The sequence below is a fragment of the Haemorhous mexicanus genome, chromosome 6 (assembly GCF_027477595.1).
Source record: "Haemorhous mexicanus isolate bHaeMex1 chromosome 6, bHaeMex1.pri, whole genome shotgun sequence".
Taxonomy (NCBI): domain Eukaryota; kingdom Metazoa; phylum Chordata; class Aves; order Passeriformes; family Fringillidae; genus Haemorhous; species Haemorhous mexicanus.
Genome location: NC_082346.1, coordinates 38405159 through 38423620, shown reverse-complemented (window position 1 = coordinate 38423620; position 18462 = coordinate 38405159). Strand labels below are relative to the sequence as shown.

General features: G+C 35.7%; 1 protein-coding gene across 3 annotated transcripts in view; it reads left to right on the top strand.

Annotated features, from left to right (window-relative positions):
• PRKD1 (protein kinase D1) overlaps positions 1 to 18462 on the top strand; it is a 113186-nt gene that overhangs the window by 57933 nt on the left and 36791 nt on the right. For 2 of the 3 annotated variants that reach the window (XM_059849842.1, XM_059849844.1), the window contains 3 exons: positions 13150 to 13281; positions 13970 to 14130; positions 16859 to 16882. In XM_059849842.1, coding sequence (XP_059705825.1) covers positions 13150 to 13281; positions 13970 to 14130; positions 16859 to 16882 — 317 coding nt within the window. The remainder of the gene's footprint in view (positions 1 to 13149; positions 13282 to 13969; positions 14131 to 16858; positions 16883 to 18462) is intronic. The other variant, XM_059849843.1, reaches the window with a different exon arrangement.

Below are 18462 nucleotides of genomic sequence, written 5' to 3'. Positions count from 1 at the left end.
TGAAACAGTTTGTGATAGAGCAAAAGATTTCTGGTGAAACACGAGACATTTACTCAGCTCATATTGCACCACCTGCCATGCTTTTGTATTCCTAATGAAAATTATTACTTGCATTTTGCATTGATGCAATACAATGTAGTATTTTAATGGACTGCAAGAATCATGTAATGTGCTGAACAAATGTTGTGTGTCTGTCTGGTGACTCTTCCAGAGGAGATAAGCACAGGCTGTTGCAGTCAGCCAGATGAATTGTGGTTCAGTGCCAATATAGATTCTGGCATTTTGGAACTGAAAGGTCAAACACTATTATCAGAGTGGAAGCAAAATTGCATGTTGAGTGTATGAGATTTGGTTAGCTGCACACTAAAAGAGGAAAAGGGAATTTTTATTATGAATGTAGTAACCCTAAAAAATAAATAGTTTTACTTCTATTATTTTTTTCCTTTCATTTAATGTATTTTTAAAAATATTTGTTTGAACACTTTATTTATGGCATTCCGATAGTGTTTGTGTAGGAATATGGGAACACTTGAGAAATTAGAACCAAAAATTTGTAGTTGAATACATTTGGTTTGAATCCTGGGCATTCATTGAACAGTATCACTAATACCCTTCTGGCTGTAACATATAACTCACCATGTTTCTGTTTTCTTAGCTGTGTATTTTCTATATTATTTTTTCTTCAAAATATTGGAAAGTTCATTTTGTCTTCAGATACCCAAAGGAAGAAAATTCCTTACTACTTCTGTGGAAATCTCTGCTAATGTGTTCATTGAATCCAATATTTACTTAGCTCTATGCATTTCAGACTGAAAAGGATCTGAATCTTTGGAGACAGGATTTTATCAAAGTGTATTTGTAGGAAGGGTTCCTTTTATTAGAAAACCATCAAAAATTAGTAGGCAGCCCAGAATCAGGAAGCAAGGTACAGAAGTGGCAGTTTAAGGTACAGTCAAAGATGGCTGGAAATGAGTAGTCATTCATAAACACTGAAAGGAATAGAAACCAGAAGTTACATCTTTTTAATCTTTTTAAATCTCTTTCTCTCTTTCTAAAATGTAGTTTTCCTGTTTGCTCAAGAGAAGGAAGCATATTTATGTAAAGTGACTTTTAGCTAAAAAATGTCCTTCTGTCTTAATGTGATGAAGTAGTGTTTGCTGAAATCTTCAGCTGGACCTCTGAAAAGCTGACTTTCATGTTCCACTCATGAAATAAAGGATGCAAACATTAATAACCAAAATAGCATAATGTAAAATGCACAATAAATTTGAACAGAATGGATTATTTTTGTGGTGACAAACTCTCTTCTTTAAGTTAGCTCCCTAGTTTTTGGAGATCTTCAGTGTTGTTTTGACTAGCTTATAAAAATAATTGATTTCAACTGCAATTTTTTTATGCCAATGAACCGCTATTAATGATGGGTGCTGTCCTTCGTACCCTTTCTTTGCAGAGAAGTTAAATAGTTAACAAGTTTTTACTTTAAGTTGTTACCTGAGATCTGGAAAGTAGATCAGTTAGCCCCTTTCTGAAATGAATGATGTGTTGAAGATATCATTTAAAGCTGTCTGTAGATGCAATTGCCACCCTTCATCTGCGTATCTGGGACTTTTTTCCGCAATAACTGTATTTGTTGGTTTTTTTAATGGAGGCACAGACTCTATAGAACAAGCTGACAGATGAGAATTGCTGTGCTTCTGTACATCTGTATTTTCTTTTTGAGTTCTGATTTTGAGGACTTCAAGGAAACAATTATTTTAGATGTCTTTAGACTTGTTTTGTCAGGGTAGTTTGTCCCCTTCTGTACCTTGTTCACGAAGTTTATTAAAAACTGCTCTGTAAATTCGCCAAGTCTATTCATTATACAAAGGGGAAAAAATGATATATTTACAGTTTTAATATGGGTTTGTTTGTAAAAAATCGACCTTGTTTTTACTGGGCAAAGTTCCATTGAGATGTAAGAGGTTTTTGTCTGCTGCTGGGAAGCAGACAGTGAAACGTTAGCATCTTGTGTGGATTAGTGGAATGTACTTCATCTACTTGCTGTGACCAGTTGTGCTCAACTTGGCAGGATTCCTGAGGCAAGAAAGTCAAATAGCAGCTATTTTACGTTCCCTTGCTGAGCTGATGAGGGCAGGAATTGATCCAGTGCTTTTGTTAAGAAGCTGTTTCTGTTGTAATATCACATAGATGGTAGATCACCTGGTTGTTAGACGTGGACCTTTTATTTTGATTCAGTACCGTATATACTGCCTATGATAAAATATACTGAGCTGAATAAAAGCTGTGGATAGCTGTACAATTACAGTAAATGTCATTTATCAACACATAACAGAATTGTAGTGTTAGTTCAACTTGAGATGAAAACCTATGATATTGTATCTCTGAACATAATGTTATAGTACTTGTATAGTTGGTCACAGTTTGAGATTTTGCTTTGTTGTGATCTCTTGGTGCCTTCATGGCTATGTTACCATGCTGGGTTTTGGTGTTTTGAGAAATACAAATATCTTTATTCTGTCTAAGATGAAATCTTTAGCAATTATTCTTCTTTTGTGTCCTTTCAATTTTCTCTATATGTCATTTTTCTTATTTCTATAGAGATAAGGCTCATTCGTGATTAGGTTAAAGTTGATTGATTTTGTATCCCTCACTGTTCATTAGTCTAACATTGTTCTTGGGTCATGAATTTCAGATAGATGACTGCGTTTGAAGTTGTCAGAGCTGAGAGATTATTTCCTTTTCTTGTTTATTTTTGTCTCATTGTCTTTTTGACCATATATAACTGTGTTAACTGTTAGTTTCTGGACAGTGCCTGTGTATGAGAGGTCACTGTTCCACTGCTACCTAATAGATCAAACATCCAAACATCTATAATTGTCTGATTTTTTGAGAGAATGCATTTTTGGTTTGCACAGTCTTAAATGAAATTGTCGGTTCATTTGAGATATTTCACTTGGATTTCCAGATTTAATGCAAACACTTCCAGTCCAAATGCTCATAAAGAAATGATGCTTTCAGGAGAGAACAGGGTAAATGCTCAAATGGATAAATAACTGATTATGACTTAGGAAGAAAGGGTAGAAGTGCATGCTATTTTCACAGAGGAAGCAGGTTACCAGCAAGGTACTTAAGTCTGTGCTGTTAAATACATTCATGAATGATCTGGAAAGCATTACTAGTAAAGTGTCAGGAGTAGCAATGGAACAGAAAATGGCTTGTAATGTCACTGCCCTTGTGTCATCCACCTTTGTCACCTTCTCTGCTTCAGAGAATGCTGATGTTGCTTTGAGAACTCCAGGCTTAGTGGATTTTTGTCTGATCCAGTAACTCTTATGGTTTTGTATTCCTATTGCATGATTTCACTGAAAAGAGACATAATTCATGTCACACCACTTTATCAGGCCTCACCTCAGTAAGTTGTACAGCTGGCTTTTCAAGAAAAGTGGAATTGAAGCTGATTAGTCACATTAATTGCAGTTAATGCGTTAAAAAATGCCTGTCAGCTTCCAAAGTGGACCAAATTAAATCTTGATTTTATTTGTATATTATCTTTATTTCAAAGCCTCTGAAGTTTAAAAAAACTTTCTTCTCCTTAAAGAGAAGAGTGAGGCAATTTTTTAACCTTTTTTATTAATTTTTTCTCAGATTTTTAATATGATACATATTACATTTACCCTTTAAAAAAATATTTTAGATACTATAATTTTGAATGAGTTTAACACAATCCACTTAGGAACAGTAACTCAATATGTTATTCAAGATACTTCAGCAGCCCCCATGTCAGCTGATGCTTTCTCAGAAGACTTGAGGTGATGAATGAAACTTGGAGTCTGCAAAAGCTGTCCAGTGTTTTAAAGGATATTTGTGTGCTCATTTTGATTTACAATGCAATGCTATAATCTGATTAGCATTTGGAATCGATATGGAAGGCTTATAATTAAATAGGCATTGGTGGAAAAAAGTGCATGATAATAAAAACCATATTTTCTTTAAAGGACTGTTTACTGTTTTACAAATTTATTTATTATTTAGTCTTTCATTACATCTGTGGTATGTGAAACTTAGGTATAGCTATAAATTATTTCACAGGATATGTCTTTAATAGCCCTTGAACTTTTCTTAAAGATACAGTGGCAAAGTCCAAATTTCTTTTTGTGCACCTCATCACTAAAAATCTTCAAGCATATATCTTCAGTACATGTGTGTTTATTTATTTAAAATTTATATATGTAGCTGAAGTTAAAATATTTTTTATTTCTGTACACCAGGGGTTGTCTTTTGCACACCCAGAGGTGTATGCACCTCCCTTTGGAGACCACTGCTATAGGTTTGGTTGAAGTTGTATATAAGGAAAAAAAAATCATCTCTTTTTGAAATTTTTAAAAATATTTGGGTAAGAAACCTTCAATTAATTTTTTTTCCTTTTCACAGTTCATATTCTGCCAGTTGTTTTTGCTACTAACACAGATTTTAATTATAAAACTGCCACCATTCAAAGAATTCTCTTTTCCTCACCAGCCGCCATCTCCTTTCATGAAATAATTACCTCCCCAGTAGGTAATTCTCACTAGCTACTAATTTAATGGGGAGCAAGCCTTGCTTCAGCAAAGCAGGAAACTCTTTGATTTGTCATACAAAGTTCTGTTTGATTTATTCTGTAGTTTCTTTGACCAGTGCTTGATGAAACATTTGTATCAGTATGTTTGTTAAATGACAGTAGTGGTCCTGAAAAGAGAGTAGGTATAAATGATTCAGCACATTGAAAAATGAAGGGTAACCCATTTGGAATAACTTGGCCATTTGGAAGGACATCAGACAATTTATATACATGGTCAACAGTGTGTTCTACACTGCTCAGATGTATGCCAGGAAAAAAAATGTAGTGTTTGGAGGATCTCTCTGCTTTTTTCATTTTTCTTAAGTTGTCTCAATAACTTGGTGCTTCAGCAGGCTTCAAATTAAATATGGCTTATGTAAAAAATGTATCTTTCAATATCACTATTGAAATCATTGAATTTATTTCCATTGGCAGACTGCTGGCTTTGATTTTGAAAGAGCAAATAGAAATACACAGTCTCATAGTAGTTTCCAAAAAATTTGTTTGTACTCCTTCATGGTAAGATACACATCTTCTAGGAAGTGCTTGAGGTTTGTAGCTAAAAGTGGTCTGAGTACAAACAGGCAATCCTCCTTCCCTTGGGGAATATAACAATTTGAAATGGCAGCTAAGGAGAAGGAACTCAGGAACTGCCACAGATTGCCGTCTGCTGGTTTTTATATCTCGAGGGTAGTTCTGACTCAAGCCTGGAGATATTGTCATTCCAGCTGAAATCTGGCTCACTCTGTCTTTTAAAGAGGCCCCAAGAATGTTGCTGTTAACATAGCTGTGACTTGTTGCCAAAAAGATTTTTGGAAAGCTTTCATGCTTCTTAGGACATGAAGACTCCTATCACTCTAGTGCAGAAGTTATTCTGCAGCAGTTATATTTGTTTCCTGGTTTGTTGGTTTTTTGTTTTGTTTTGGGGTTTTTGTGTGTTTGTTTTTGTTTGGTTTTTTGTGTGGTTTTTTTTTTTGCTTCCTCTGCTTCTTGAGTCCAGTAAGCTCTTACTCATTTCCTCTCCAAACAAAACAATTCCAGTCTTCCAGTCTTTTAATCTCTCTTTATGTGTAAGTCTCTTCCATGCCTCTAGAGGTTTTCCTCATCTGCCACAGCTGTTCAAAGCAACCAAACACAGAATGTCATATGGGAAATCACCATTTCCTAGGGTTAATTTCTAGTTATTTGTGTGCATGGGTGAAATATTGGGTAAACATGTTGTGAGTAGAACACTTGTGTTGTCTTTAGTGAGGAAACAAACATTTTCCGTATGTAATTTTGACCTTCTGATCTACCTGGCTAGGCACTGGAGATGTTTCTAGGATGAGTCATTATTGACGTTTTGTAAACAATTTTTAAAAATCATCCACAATTCAGAACAATAATTAATTTATTTCTTCCAGGTTATGTCATCTTGTGCATTTCTTTATCATTTTTCATTTCCCTTTTCCCTTTTCTAGTGTTATCCTAGAAAGATTCAAGTGGGGCTGAGAAAACTGAATGGTTCTATACAGTCTTGCTTCTGTTCCATGTCTCTGATGGTCTCATCAAAGATCTGAGACCTTAAGAAAGCATTATTAATCAGATAGACCCTAAAGCATATCAGATAGACACTAAAGCATATTCTAGAAGTGGTCATACTAGGATTTGTTGTTTCCTCACCTTTCAGAAGCTTCAGGTCAGGCTATCTGGCATTTAGTTCCCTTGGGTGCTCTTTCTCACCCTTCTTGAAGGTGGAGATGACATTTGCCTTCCTTCAGAATTCGAGCATTTCACCAAGTCACTATGATCATTCAAAGATTGTTGAGAGTGGCCTTGCAAGGACATCAGCCAGTTCCCTCCTTGGTGACACTGCTGAGTGTATCCCACCAGGGCTTGTGGACATCCAATAAAACTATGCAAAAAAACCCCAAAACAACCCACTTGTATTTGTTCTGTAATGGTATATGTTTATCAATTCTTGGGGTAATTCTAAAAGCTATCTAAGCCTTTGCAGATAGGTAACAGTATAGTTAAAAATAATTTAATGTATGCAGAGGTGGTTCCTTCATTCCTTACTGAGTTCAACATAAGATTGTATTTTTAATTCCATTGTACTTTTAGCCAGTAGCATTTATTCACCATATAACAAAAAAAAAAAAAAAAAACCAAAACCAAAACTTAACCTTTTATGAAAGAAACTTGAGGAAATTAAATATGTTTTGCAAGTGCTAGTAATTCTTTTTGAGCACCTCTTCTTTTTGAGCTTTTTTTCAGAATCCTTGGAAAATAACTGTGAAGATCATTTAAAAAAAAAGTCAGAGGAAATAAAAATTGTAAAGGACTCACAGCATTTACTTTAAGATAATAATTTAGATCAGTCAGAGCATGGAAAAGGAGCAAGAGACTTTTTTTTTCTTTTCCATTTGGGGTTGCTCCTTAATGCCAGTAGTCAGAATCAATTTTGATCGCTGCATCAATAGCTCCAGTAAACCTGCAGAGTATTTAATTTTGTTTCCTGTGCTAAATTGATACCTTTGCAGTGTTTTGTGATTAACAGGGCCTGAAGCTGTGAAGTAAGGTATTGCTTTTGTTTCCACTTGGGTGAGAAATGAGTAAATCCATAATGAAAGAATTGTGTGATGGGATTTCAAATGAACTTCAACCTAGTGAGCGATATAGTTTGTAGATTTGAAACTGTGAAATCATTCACAAACAGACGTACCTAAAAATCGAACTTTAAAAATTCAGAGTGTACAGATGAATCAAACACATTGACTCATAAATGTTAATCTTTTCTTATCAGTCCTTAAAATTCTGAGCTAGCACTGGACAAATGCTTGCAAATTGTTTATTGTTCCCTTCAGTTTATTACTGAAATCTCACGTCACTGATGAGACAGTGCAAACAACAGCCCGTAGTGGAGCTGGATACTGAGATTTAGGAAGGAAGGAGATGAGAACCTTACTTGGATGCCTCCTATGCTGGCTCATTTGCTCCCTTCTCACCCTTACATTTGCCAGCTTCCCACTGCCTCTCTCAGTAAGGAGGTAGCTGCTAGCCAAGGAAAGTTGGGCACAAAGTCTCGTTTGTTCGTGCTGTGCCACCACTTGCAGCTACCAGCCTTGGGCATCATTGATCAAAACTATGGTGGAGGTTCTCTGGCCTCCGTCTCTCTGTGGTCTCTGGGATCTTCCCCTACTTCCAGCATCTTCCCCTTCTTTCTGTCTTTACTGTTCCTTTTTGGGACCTTTCTTTTCCTTTTCCATGGCTTTCTGGACACCCAAGCTCATGTTTCCAAATTCAATGGTCCAGATGAAGCAGTGCAGCATATTATCAGCCTTGTAGCAGGAGATTCAGTTTCTTGTATCTCTGTCACTGGAGGATTGAGGACGTGCAGCTTTTGATTAGTCTGGGTATTATAAAAAGATTGCAGGTAGCCTGTACCAGTTGCATTTAGAAAGTAGCAGGCTTCTGCTCAAGAGTTCCAAATTCAATTCTGAAAATGTATCTCTCCCTCTGTGCCCACCTCCTACCTGAATGTCAATTTAACATTCCTAATTAGAACTGTTTTTACCTACAGCATTGGGATAAAGCAATAATAGGTAAAGAAAACAAAATGAAGTTTACTGTATTGGAAGGATTTTCCCTGTATGTAAAATCTAGAATGGTAAAATACTCACATTCATATCCAGAAATGATTCAATTTTTCCATATTGAAGTTACCCTACTTCAAAGCAGAACAAATAAAGAAACAGAGTGGTTATAAATGTGCACATGTATAGATTTGACGAAGTGGTTAGTTTAGTTTTTAATTCAGATTTTAGGACGGAGATCAGATATGGAGTCTTTGGCCTGTGTGAACTGCCAGAACTCTGCTAACTTAAATGAGACTCTGGAAACTCAAACTGTATTTGAATGCCAGGACTGGAACATTGAAAAGAGTAAAATGATTTTCTTTCTCTTAGTCCAGCTGAGCTGTATACTCAGTCATTAATTGTTATTGTTTAACCAGTGCCTGAAGTTTAGTAGTGTATAGTTGTGAGTTATATTATTTTTTTAAGCGATGGATGCCAGCACTTCTTGTTAGGAAGGACTCAAGTTACAAATGCCTGCGGGAACTCAATGGAATACATTACTCTTAAATGCATTCCAAATGGGAGAAGGTAGCAGGAGAATGCCTGCTTTTTCTAGCTGCAAGATATTGCTGGTCTTGTGATTGATGGTTTTTCTGCCGTGAGAGGCATGGATGCAAGATGACAGAGCTCGTGATGTGAAGCTCTCTTACTGATAATAGCAGGATCTCACCTCTGCTTATAGTTCAGAGCGCTTTTGGACTTGGAGCACAAAATGGTGAAGTAAATAATTTGCCTCTTTCTGAATGCAAGAACTCGCCTCTCTGACTTGCAATGTTTTACTTTCCAGCTGTGCTGAATGATAGGTCTGCTACTGAGCCCAGAACAAGGAGTACTAGCCTTTAACAGCCAAGTCATTAATAGACCTGATGAAATAGTCTTGTCAAAACTGTTGCAGTTTCAATGCCTGTGTTTTGGTGATTCTAGGAAAGCCTAAATCAATGATGATAAGGTAATCAGAGAGTTAACAGTGCAACTGTGTCATATTAAGGACATAAAAGTGCAAACTTTTCTGCAGAGTAATTAAGTATTTTAGGATGTGCTTATAGCCATATTTGCAGGCCTCCCTTTTTTTACAGCACAATTTTACACACAGCCACAAATTTGTTTTCACCCCATCAATACTCTGTCAAAGCAAAAGGGTAGTCTGATTACAGAAGGTTTTTACCAAGAGAGGCCTCAATTTAATTTGGAAAAAAATATACATATCTTTTCTTCATCAGCAGGGCTTCGGATTTTTTTTTTTTGTTGTTGTTTTTTGTTTTTTTTTCTTCAGTGAATAACAGGAATTTTCTGAAGGTTAAACCTTTGAATGTTAATGGCTATATGAAAGGCTTCCTATACATGTAATTAAAAAAAAGTATGACTGTCTACATGGTAGGAAGAAGTTTGAAAGGAGAACCTAATTTATAAATCACTTCCTAAGGCAAAACTACTTGTGGGAGATTTTGTTTTCAGGTTTGCTTCTACAAGGGTAATTATAGATACTTCTCACAATCCCCAGTTTTTTTAAAGCTATTTCAAGACAATATATTTTTAATTCATTATCTAAATTATTAAACTAATTGAAGTTAATAGAGTTGCTGATTTTTATTAGGCTATTTGTGGCTTTGGTGCACTGTTCATACTATTTGTAAAACTACCCAGTAAATCAATGTACAACTCCTCTCCAGTCTTCCAATTTAGTAAGCATCATTGATTCAAAATAGAACTTGGATACAGGCATAATGTTAGGTTATTCAATATAATTGTCATCAACTTAGATGCATAGATCCTTTGCTAGATTGAGATGTGGAGTATTTTTATTGTACATATCCCTTGTTTAAATAGTGGTTTTGTTGTTACTTGTATGCTTCTGGAAACAACCTCAGGAAAGTCTATTTTTCTAAACAAAATATGTTATCAAAATTCATGGCTATCATGTCTTGAGGGTGTTAATAGTAGAGTGTTCCTTGTCTTCTCCTAGGAGAGCAGTGCATACTGAGTATCTTGTTTCCATCAGCTTCTTGGTTTTGTATTTCCACATGTAAATTTAACATAGAGACACAGTAGCAAAGAAGGGTATATTGCAGTTCTATTGGAAGCTGGTAGTGCATAGTGTTCTAGTTTTGGTCCATATCCTTGAAAAAGCTCCTACATACATGTATACATATCTTTTCCATGATCATTTCATTTGCAAAGAATTAAGAGATGTAAGTCACAATATTCATGATAAAGCTGTAGGTAAATATGCTATGCAAAATCCATGAAAAAAGTCTGGAACAGAAGAGATGATGCTCGAAACTCCAGATGGAAAGTCTGAAGGAAACAAGTGGAGAGATGAGAAGGCTTAGTGAGATGTTTATGGTTGAGTTCTGAGCAGATGTCGTAGCATGTTGTAGTGTGTTGTGTGACTGGAGTTTCCAAAATGCTGAAGACCATGTCTTCACATATACATCATGATTTCATAGCCCAGGCTAGAGAAGGGGAAGTGAATTATCAAGGGTCAGTATGATTTGCATCTGTAATTTGATCTTATCTGGCTGCTGACCTATCACAGCTCAATTGGTACCCATATGTGGTAGGACCAGAGAGGTGTCTGCTGCCTGACAGTGACAACTTTTCCTCCTGTGGCTGCATGCTGGTGATAGTACAGGCCCTGAAAAAGAAATCCTTCTTGAACTTCACAGATCAGTGATCTACTGGGTAGGTGTTGTCTGAATTCCTATCTTCAAAATGAAATTAAAGAAGGAAGTTTATACGCCTGTATTTTGTTTTCTTTGTGCAAGTGAAGAATACAAATGTATATTTGTATTTTAATAACATCAAAATACATTTTAAAGCTTTGAGTGCTTGAGCCTTCCAACATAGTCTTTGGTTTGGTTGGAAGTGCAGAAAAACATCTGTCAGTGTCCGCAAAAAGATGATTCGCTCCAAATCCTGAAGTAAAATCACAAGAAATCTGTTCAACATCTAAAATGTGTTCTGAAGGGAGGGTGTCAAGAAGCTGGAGCCAGGCTCTTTTTGGTGGTGCCAAGCAATAGGACAAGAGGTGATGTGCAAAAGCTGGTGCACAGTGAAGTTCCACCTGAATATAAGGAAGAACTTCACTGTGCAGGTGACTGAGCACTGGAACAGATTGCACAGAGAGGCTGTGGAGTCTCCCAGAGCAGAGATACTCAAGAACCACCTGGAGCAATCCTGTGCTGTGTGCTCTAGGATTACCCTGCTTGAGAAGGGAAGTTGGACCAGAAGACCCACTGTGGTGTCTTCCAGACCCAACCCATTCTGTGATGAGCTGTGTTTTCTAGGAAACCAAGGAGAGCATTGTCATTGCAGGGTGAGCATTGCCTGAACAGTGAATTTGGCCACTGTAGTATGGAAAAACATAGAAAAATAATATATTTGAACCAATGCTTGAAAGCCTTTGAGTGAAAAATATGCCTTACATTTTTAGATAAATACAAAACTATTTAATTTAGTTTCAGGATATTTCTAATATGTTGGACTGTTTTATGAGGTCCTAGTGTTATGAATTAAGTAAACTTTTGTTGCTTTTTATGATATAATACAGAGAGAAGAAAGGGAAATCCTGAAATAAACTGTTAAATGATTTGCATTGTTCTGGTAAAAACATTTTGAAAAAGTGAAGTTTGATATGATTGGAATCATTGGATCCTACTGTTGGGGTGGTATTCTAAATACTTTTGTTAATAGATCTCATGACTGGTTGAGACTAGAAACTTATTTTTCTGTGGACAGTGTTGGAAAAGAGTAGTGTGTTTTTGCAGAGAAGCAACTGAGACCAGGGCATAAATCTTTATTGGTACATTCCTCTTGTTAGTTAAAAATGTTTTTTGATCACTATGTAGATTTTTGGTTCTCTTTTCATTAGTAGACAAGGAGTAACCCAGGGTATTTGGATCTTTTAGGAATTCCTCTGAATTGAACCATTAAAAAATGAGGCTGGGTGGGGGAAGTGTTGTTTTGGTTTTGATTGGGTTTTTTTGTTGTTTTTTTGTTTGTTCAGTTGGTTTTTTTCTCCCTTTCTGTCAGTTGCAAATCAGGAATGCATTTCTGTTGAAAGACAAAGTATTTCTGTTAAATGCCTACATACCTATTGCATTCATCCTGATATCAGTGAAGAGTAAGCACACAGATGACTTGTAGTCTTGTGGTACTGCTTGTCTCTGTATTATAAATAGTTTAAAAAACATTTTAGTTAGTTATTTTTAAGTTTGCACTAGTGCCTTTAACTAGCCCCTCTAACTTCTGCAGCTGTTACACCAGTTGCAGGTTCATGTCCCTTCGTAAGATACGCACAACCATCTTCCAGGTTGCCCTGCAAGGTTTTTTTCTCTGTTGAAATTTGGGTATATCATTGCATGTTTTGTTTTTAAGCTCTAATATATGTTTTTAATTTGTGTGGTCAGTTCACCGATACCAACATAGGCTGCTGAATTAATTATACCAAGTGACCAGCAGAAACAGACTATTTTAGATGCACTTCCATTTGTCAAAAAAACCTTGCAGTATTTCTTTACTGGATGTGTTCAGTTTATTTTATGTACATACACCTTGAAGGTGTAATGAGTAACCCTGTGAAAGAGTATTTCAAAAAATTTTTGACGTTTGATTGAACTGTGACAGTTTTGGTAAATGTTGATATGCTGTTATACTCCTGTTTTTGATGGGAAAAATGTTGTCAGAGATGTCATTGCTGCAGGTTTGTAAATGCAGCTTTATGCTTTTCCAGTGGTCATTGTAGTATGAAGGCATATCATCACTCTTTTTATCTTCAAAATATTATGCAGTGAACAATTCCAAATCTAAGGTTCAGCATCATAGTGGCCAAAAGGAGTTTTGCTTTGTTCCGTGGTGAAGTACCTAATAAGTGAAGAACAATAGTCATGTCACTTTTTATTTATGTTAATTTTTTGTGTGATCTTACTGCTCTAGCTTCTGCTACGTTTGAAGACTTCCAAATCCGGCCCCACGCTCTGTTTGTTCATTCCTATCGGGCTCCAGCCTTCTGTGACCATTGTGGAGAGATGCTGTGGGGGCTGGTGCGTCAGGGACTCAAGTGTGAAGGTAAGCTGCAGTCAGATGTAATTTTTCAGTCTAAAGCAGTGACTTTTCCATTCTACTTCTGTGTGTTGTGTCTAATGCTGCTTTTAAATTAGTTAGAGACAGTAAGACCTGTCACAGGAATTAACTGATTAAAGAGCTTATCTTTTTGACTGCTCTGAGGCATCTTAGATATGGCTCTGTAACCTTGAGTGTAAAAACCTTTGGTTGATATGTAGTTTTAAGAAAAGGCTGCATGTCTTACTCTCCCTTTACAATTTTTAATGAGCCCGTGTCTTGCAGTAATTCAGATTATTTCACTGAAGTTACTGTCAATCCATATGAAGTTGTAATAGCTAAATTTTTTCCCTTTGCCACACCTATTTGACTTCTGGTAGACTAAATCCAGTAGAATATACCATTTGTAGTGAGACTTCCTTACCTTCCAAGTGCTGGTTGTAGGAATTTCTTGCACTTTGAGACCATAGATTTTTAAAAATCAGAGGTTGTAGATGTATTATTTGGAGCTGAAAACATTATCTCTCTAGCAATTTGCTAGAATAAAAGAGCAGGATAGAGGGAGAAGTTTCATCAAAATTAAGGCTAATGTTTTTGAATTTGTGTTGTTTTTGAAAAATCCAAAATTACTTGCTTTTTTTTGACTAAAAAAAAAGTAAACCATAATCGGATGGTTTAAAATTTTTCTTTTCAGGATGTGGTCTGAACTACCACAAGAGATGTGCCTTTAAAATTCCTAACAACTGCAGTGGCGTACGGAAAAGACGCCTGTCAAACGTGTCCCTAACAGGAGTCAGCACCATTCGGACAGTTTCTGCAGAGCCCTCACCCAGCGTGTCGGATGAAGCCCTTCTGGTATGGGATTCCCTAGCTGTAGAGGCCGTGGGAGGAGCTGAGAAACAATGATGTTTAGTGCTATAGAATCTGGTTTTGCCTGTTACAGACTACAGAGGAGGGTGGTATGCAAATTATAAATTAAGGGAAGGCATCTTGACGTAAAAGGGAGGTCACCAGCTTAAGGTATGTGGGTTTAAGGTATGTGTCACTTCTGATACTCCCAGCAGTCTCCTCATTTGTCAAGAATTAGTTTATTTTTAAGGCCTAAAACTGCCACCCATGCTAATATAAGTAGCTGAATCTTGACGAATCTCTTCTGGAACTAGATGCTGAATTTCTTCTGTATCGGACCATTATTTCCTTGGCTCATTAACCAGGAAAGGTTCTCCTCGTTAGAGCACTGTGACCCAGACACCACAGCACTAAACTGAGTGCCTGTCACAGTCAAGTCTGTCATTAGTTAGTTGGAGCCTGTGTATTTGGCATATTTCTGTGTGTTCAGAATAAAGTAGGAGAAATCTCCATTAGTTCCTTAAATGGCTCGTTGTGGTGGAGGTATTTATATGTCTGTATTTAGATGTGTAGAGGTATATATAGATGTACAGTATGCACAAAAGCACATAAATATATGGATACTTGTATATTCATTTATATATTAGTTTTCTAAAATGAAAGCACAATGTTGATTGGAATAAATGACAATGATATCTATTTTTTATTTTTAGCATATTTGCTGTTTTTAGCACTCATGGTCATAATATACTTGAATAGTTAAGATTTTACACAGTGTATAAATGAATCCACTCCTAAGGGAAGATTTTGAAAACCTTAAGGTTTAAAAGAGAGGAAAGAATTTATAAGTACACACAACAATTATCATGTTTTCCTCTCAATTAGAATATTAAACTTATTAAACTTGACATACTAAAAGGACACTATTGCAAATTATGTAGACATGGTGTTAGATGCAGTACCATCTATGAACTGTAATTATGTACTTATGCTACTGATTATCATTAGTCTAAAGCTACTTGGAAATTAAGGTTAACATTATGAATCTGTATTTTTAATTGAAAAGCTGCATAAATGAGTAAGGTGCTTAAGTTCTGCAAACTACAGCAACAAATGTTTACGGATTAATCATAATTCTCAGCAGGTTGTTTCAGAAATTACTTAGGCCATGACAGAAAATTTTGAGGAAGATTTGCCCTAATTTTGATCTAATTTTAAAAAAACATTTTCCTAAAAAAATTGTATGGGTGAGCATCCTGGTGTACCATTTATAAATATTCACTTCACTGTACTGTTAAAATGTAGCAAAAAAATGTTTCAATGTGAAAACATTTTAAATTATATGACTTTGTTTTTTGCTGACACATTCTTATACAAAACACCTGTTTTGCAAAGCTATATATTTCAAAATGTTTGACAGCATTAAAATTGCCAGTGAGGAGATGCAGTAAGTGTCTGCAGGCTGTACTGCAGGCTATGCTTCTCTGGGACCTTGTAAACATTGGAGTCCCTGTGTTGGTGATTCAGAGCATCACACATGCTCAAACACGTGCACACCCAAAGAAAATATAGTTGCAGTAGGTAAAGGGATGGGCCTGGAGAAATCAAATAGTTTTCTTATCTCACTTTCATTTCATGAAATCCTGGTATCATTTACCAGGTTTTTGGAAATGCTCTCACACATGGCTTCTATATGTCTTTTGTTCTGTTTAGTTTTTTTTCCTTTAAATGTATTTCCATTCCTGCCCTCCCACCCTGCTTTTTTTAAGTGCCATGAGCTTTGTCAGTTCTCGTGTGCCAGATCTGTCCTTTGGACTCATTTCTTCTGCAGTGCTTATGAGATAACTTTTATGGCAGTTTATATGGTGATGCCAATCAAAACATGCACTTTGGAATGTCTTTCATTTTTCTACAGTCTGTGTGAATATACTGAAAAACATCAACTTTGTTCATAAAAGTGTACTATTATTAATAATATTGATGTGTTACGTGAATCGCTGCTAACAAAATATAATGTCTGTTATAGCTATCAGTTCTACAAATAGAACTAAAATAAATGTATTTTTACCCCTAATTACCATGTAGAGTCAGAGCAGTTGAGAAAGAATAATTTCTGGAGATCTTTGACAGACGTAATTATCAAACTGAGTTGTTTATTTTTTTTTTTGTTCATGTTGTGTACACCTGATAGGAGACACAGCATGTAAACTTGCCTTCTGGAGAAATGGCATGTATAAAGTGAATAAGTTGTGCCCCATCTTATGAAATTTTGTAATCTAAAAATTTTTGATGCAGGATAATGTGGAATCATGCAAAATGTACCTGTACTTTAATTATCCTTTCATAGGAAACCACAGAAACAGTTTCAGTTTGGGTATAAATGTTTTCATTAGCCAATAAAACATTTCATTTGACCTGAAAATTGAATGGGGACTGTATTTGAGTACAGCTTTAAAAATCTACCTCCAAAGAATAAAATCTTCCTTTGATTCTTAGTAGTGTAAAACTCATCAACAGAAATCCTAAAAACAAAGTAGAACTAGGAGGATACAATGCAACCCAGATTTTTATATGTCTCAGCTCAAATGCAGTTTTAAGCATTTATTCTGTAAAAAAGAATGAGAGTATAATATGATCCCACATTCATGCTTGCTTCTAAAATAACATTATTTTCTGTCTTTTTCTCCCCCTTATTTCTTTGTTCTCTTTTTTCTTCTTTCCAACTGCCTGTCAGTCTCCTGTCAGCCCTGGCTATGAGGTATGTACTGAATTTACTCCCTACCATGCTATTAGCAGCATCCTCTTTCATGATTATCAGTATGAATTTGAAGGCATGCAGGAATTAAATCAGATTAATACAGTCCAGATTCCAAAGTGAAGATCATAATTCTTATGCTAAACAGTAAAATTTGTAAACATTAAAATATTTCAATACAAAAGTGACTTTTGCATTTCATAGGCATGAAAGAGGTCATTGGTTAGACTGAAGCCCTATTTTATACTGATAGTAACACATGGGGAAAAAAATTAACTTCACTTTCAGGACTTAGTAATTTACTGGAGTAATGTAGAAAATAAACATTTTCTTTTTGAGCTGAACAAACCTCACATTCAAATGCTCACCAGCAATAAACTTTTGACACCATACTACCATTGGGGTAGCTCTTTCTTTCAGACTGTGGTGGAATTTAAAAATGTAACCCCCCCCAACAGTCCCGGATTCTATACTTCTGTAGAAATAGCCATGTACAGTGTACAAATAAGTTACAGCTCTACGTAAAAAGAGTGTCAAGTCTAAATAAAAATAAAAAACAAAGTTGGTGATTAACTTCAAGGGTTGCTCTCTTTGACTTTCAGTATGGATTTCCTAGAGAAGTTTGGTTTGTTTTTAAAGTTTCAAAAGCTTTTGAAACTAAGAAGTGTTGGCATCTTTCCCTTGCAGCATGTATTTGGGATGCCCATGTTAAAAATACTACATTTTAGAAATACAACTTAGTTAGTCTGAGGAATATTTTGTTGCTCTAAAATGAAGATTTCCATGGCCAAGCATCTATTTCTTTGAAATAAATAACTTCAATTCCTATAATCATAGAATGGCTTAGGTTGGAAGGGACCTTAAAGATCATATGTTTCCAACTCCCTACAATGGTTAAGGTCATCTTCCACTAGAGCAGTTGCTCAAAGCCCCACTGAACCCTTCCAGGGGTGAGGTTTCTATTTCCTCCTAAAAGACATACGTTCTTATGTGTGCCCCAGAATTCCAGCTCCACAGAATATCCATAAAGCAATACAAACATGTATATATAAACCACAGTTTTTGAAATATCTAAGATAATTGAGTTCTAAATGCAGTGCTGTCTGATCAATGATGAATTCACCAATCTAGATGATGGTGGTTTACCCTAAAGTAGCAGTAATTAAAGGTGGGCGTCGAAAAAAAAAGGCATTTGGAGGAAAAACAAAATTGTATTCCTCTTGTGAAAAGAAAATGTGTTAGCTATCTATAGTTTTGCTTCAAAATACGTTTATATGACACAATAGTATTTTCTTTCTATTTTTTAATATATGTTTCCATTATTTTGGGAAGTTTTATTTGTTTTCTAGAAGTAACGGATATAGTAAGGTCATTTTATAAACACACTTGAAGTGATTTCTCAGAAAAAGTCTAGCTGAGCTTTGCTTTAAAATAGGAATGATGTGTCTCATGGGGCATAGGTAAGTGGAATGTTACATATTATCTTTGCTTTTTGATGAAGAATCAGGATTTACAGTTCTTTTTTGCTAAATAATTTAAAATATATATAGTTTTAGTTGAAAAGACTATTTATGTATCACTGA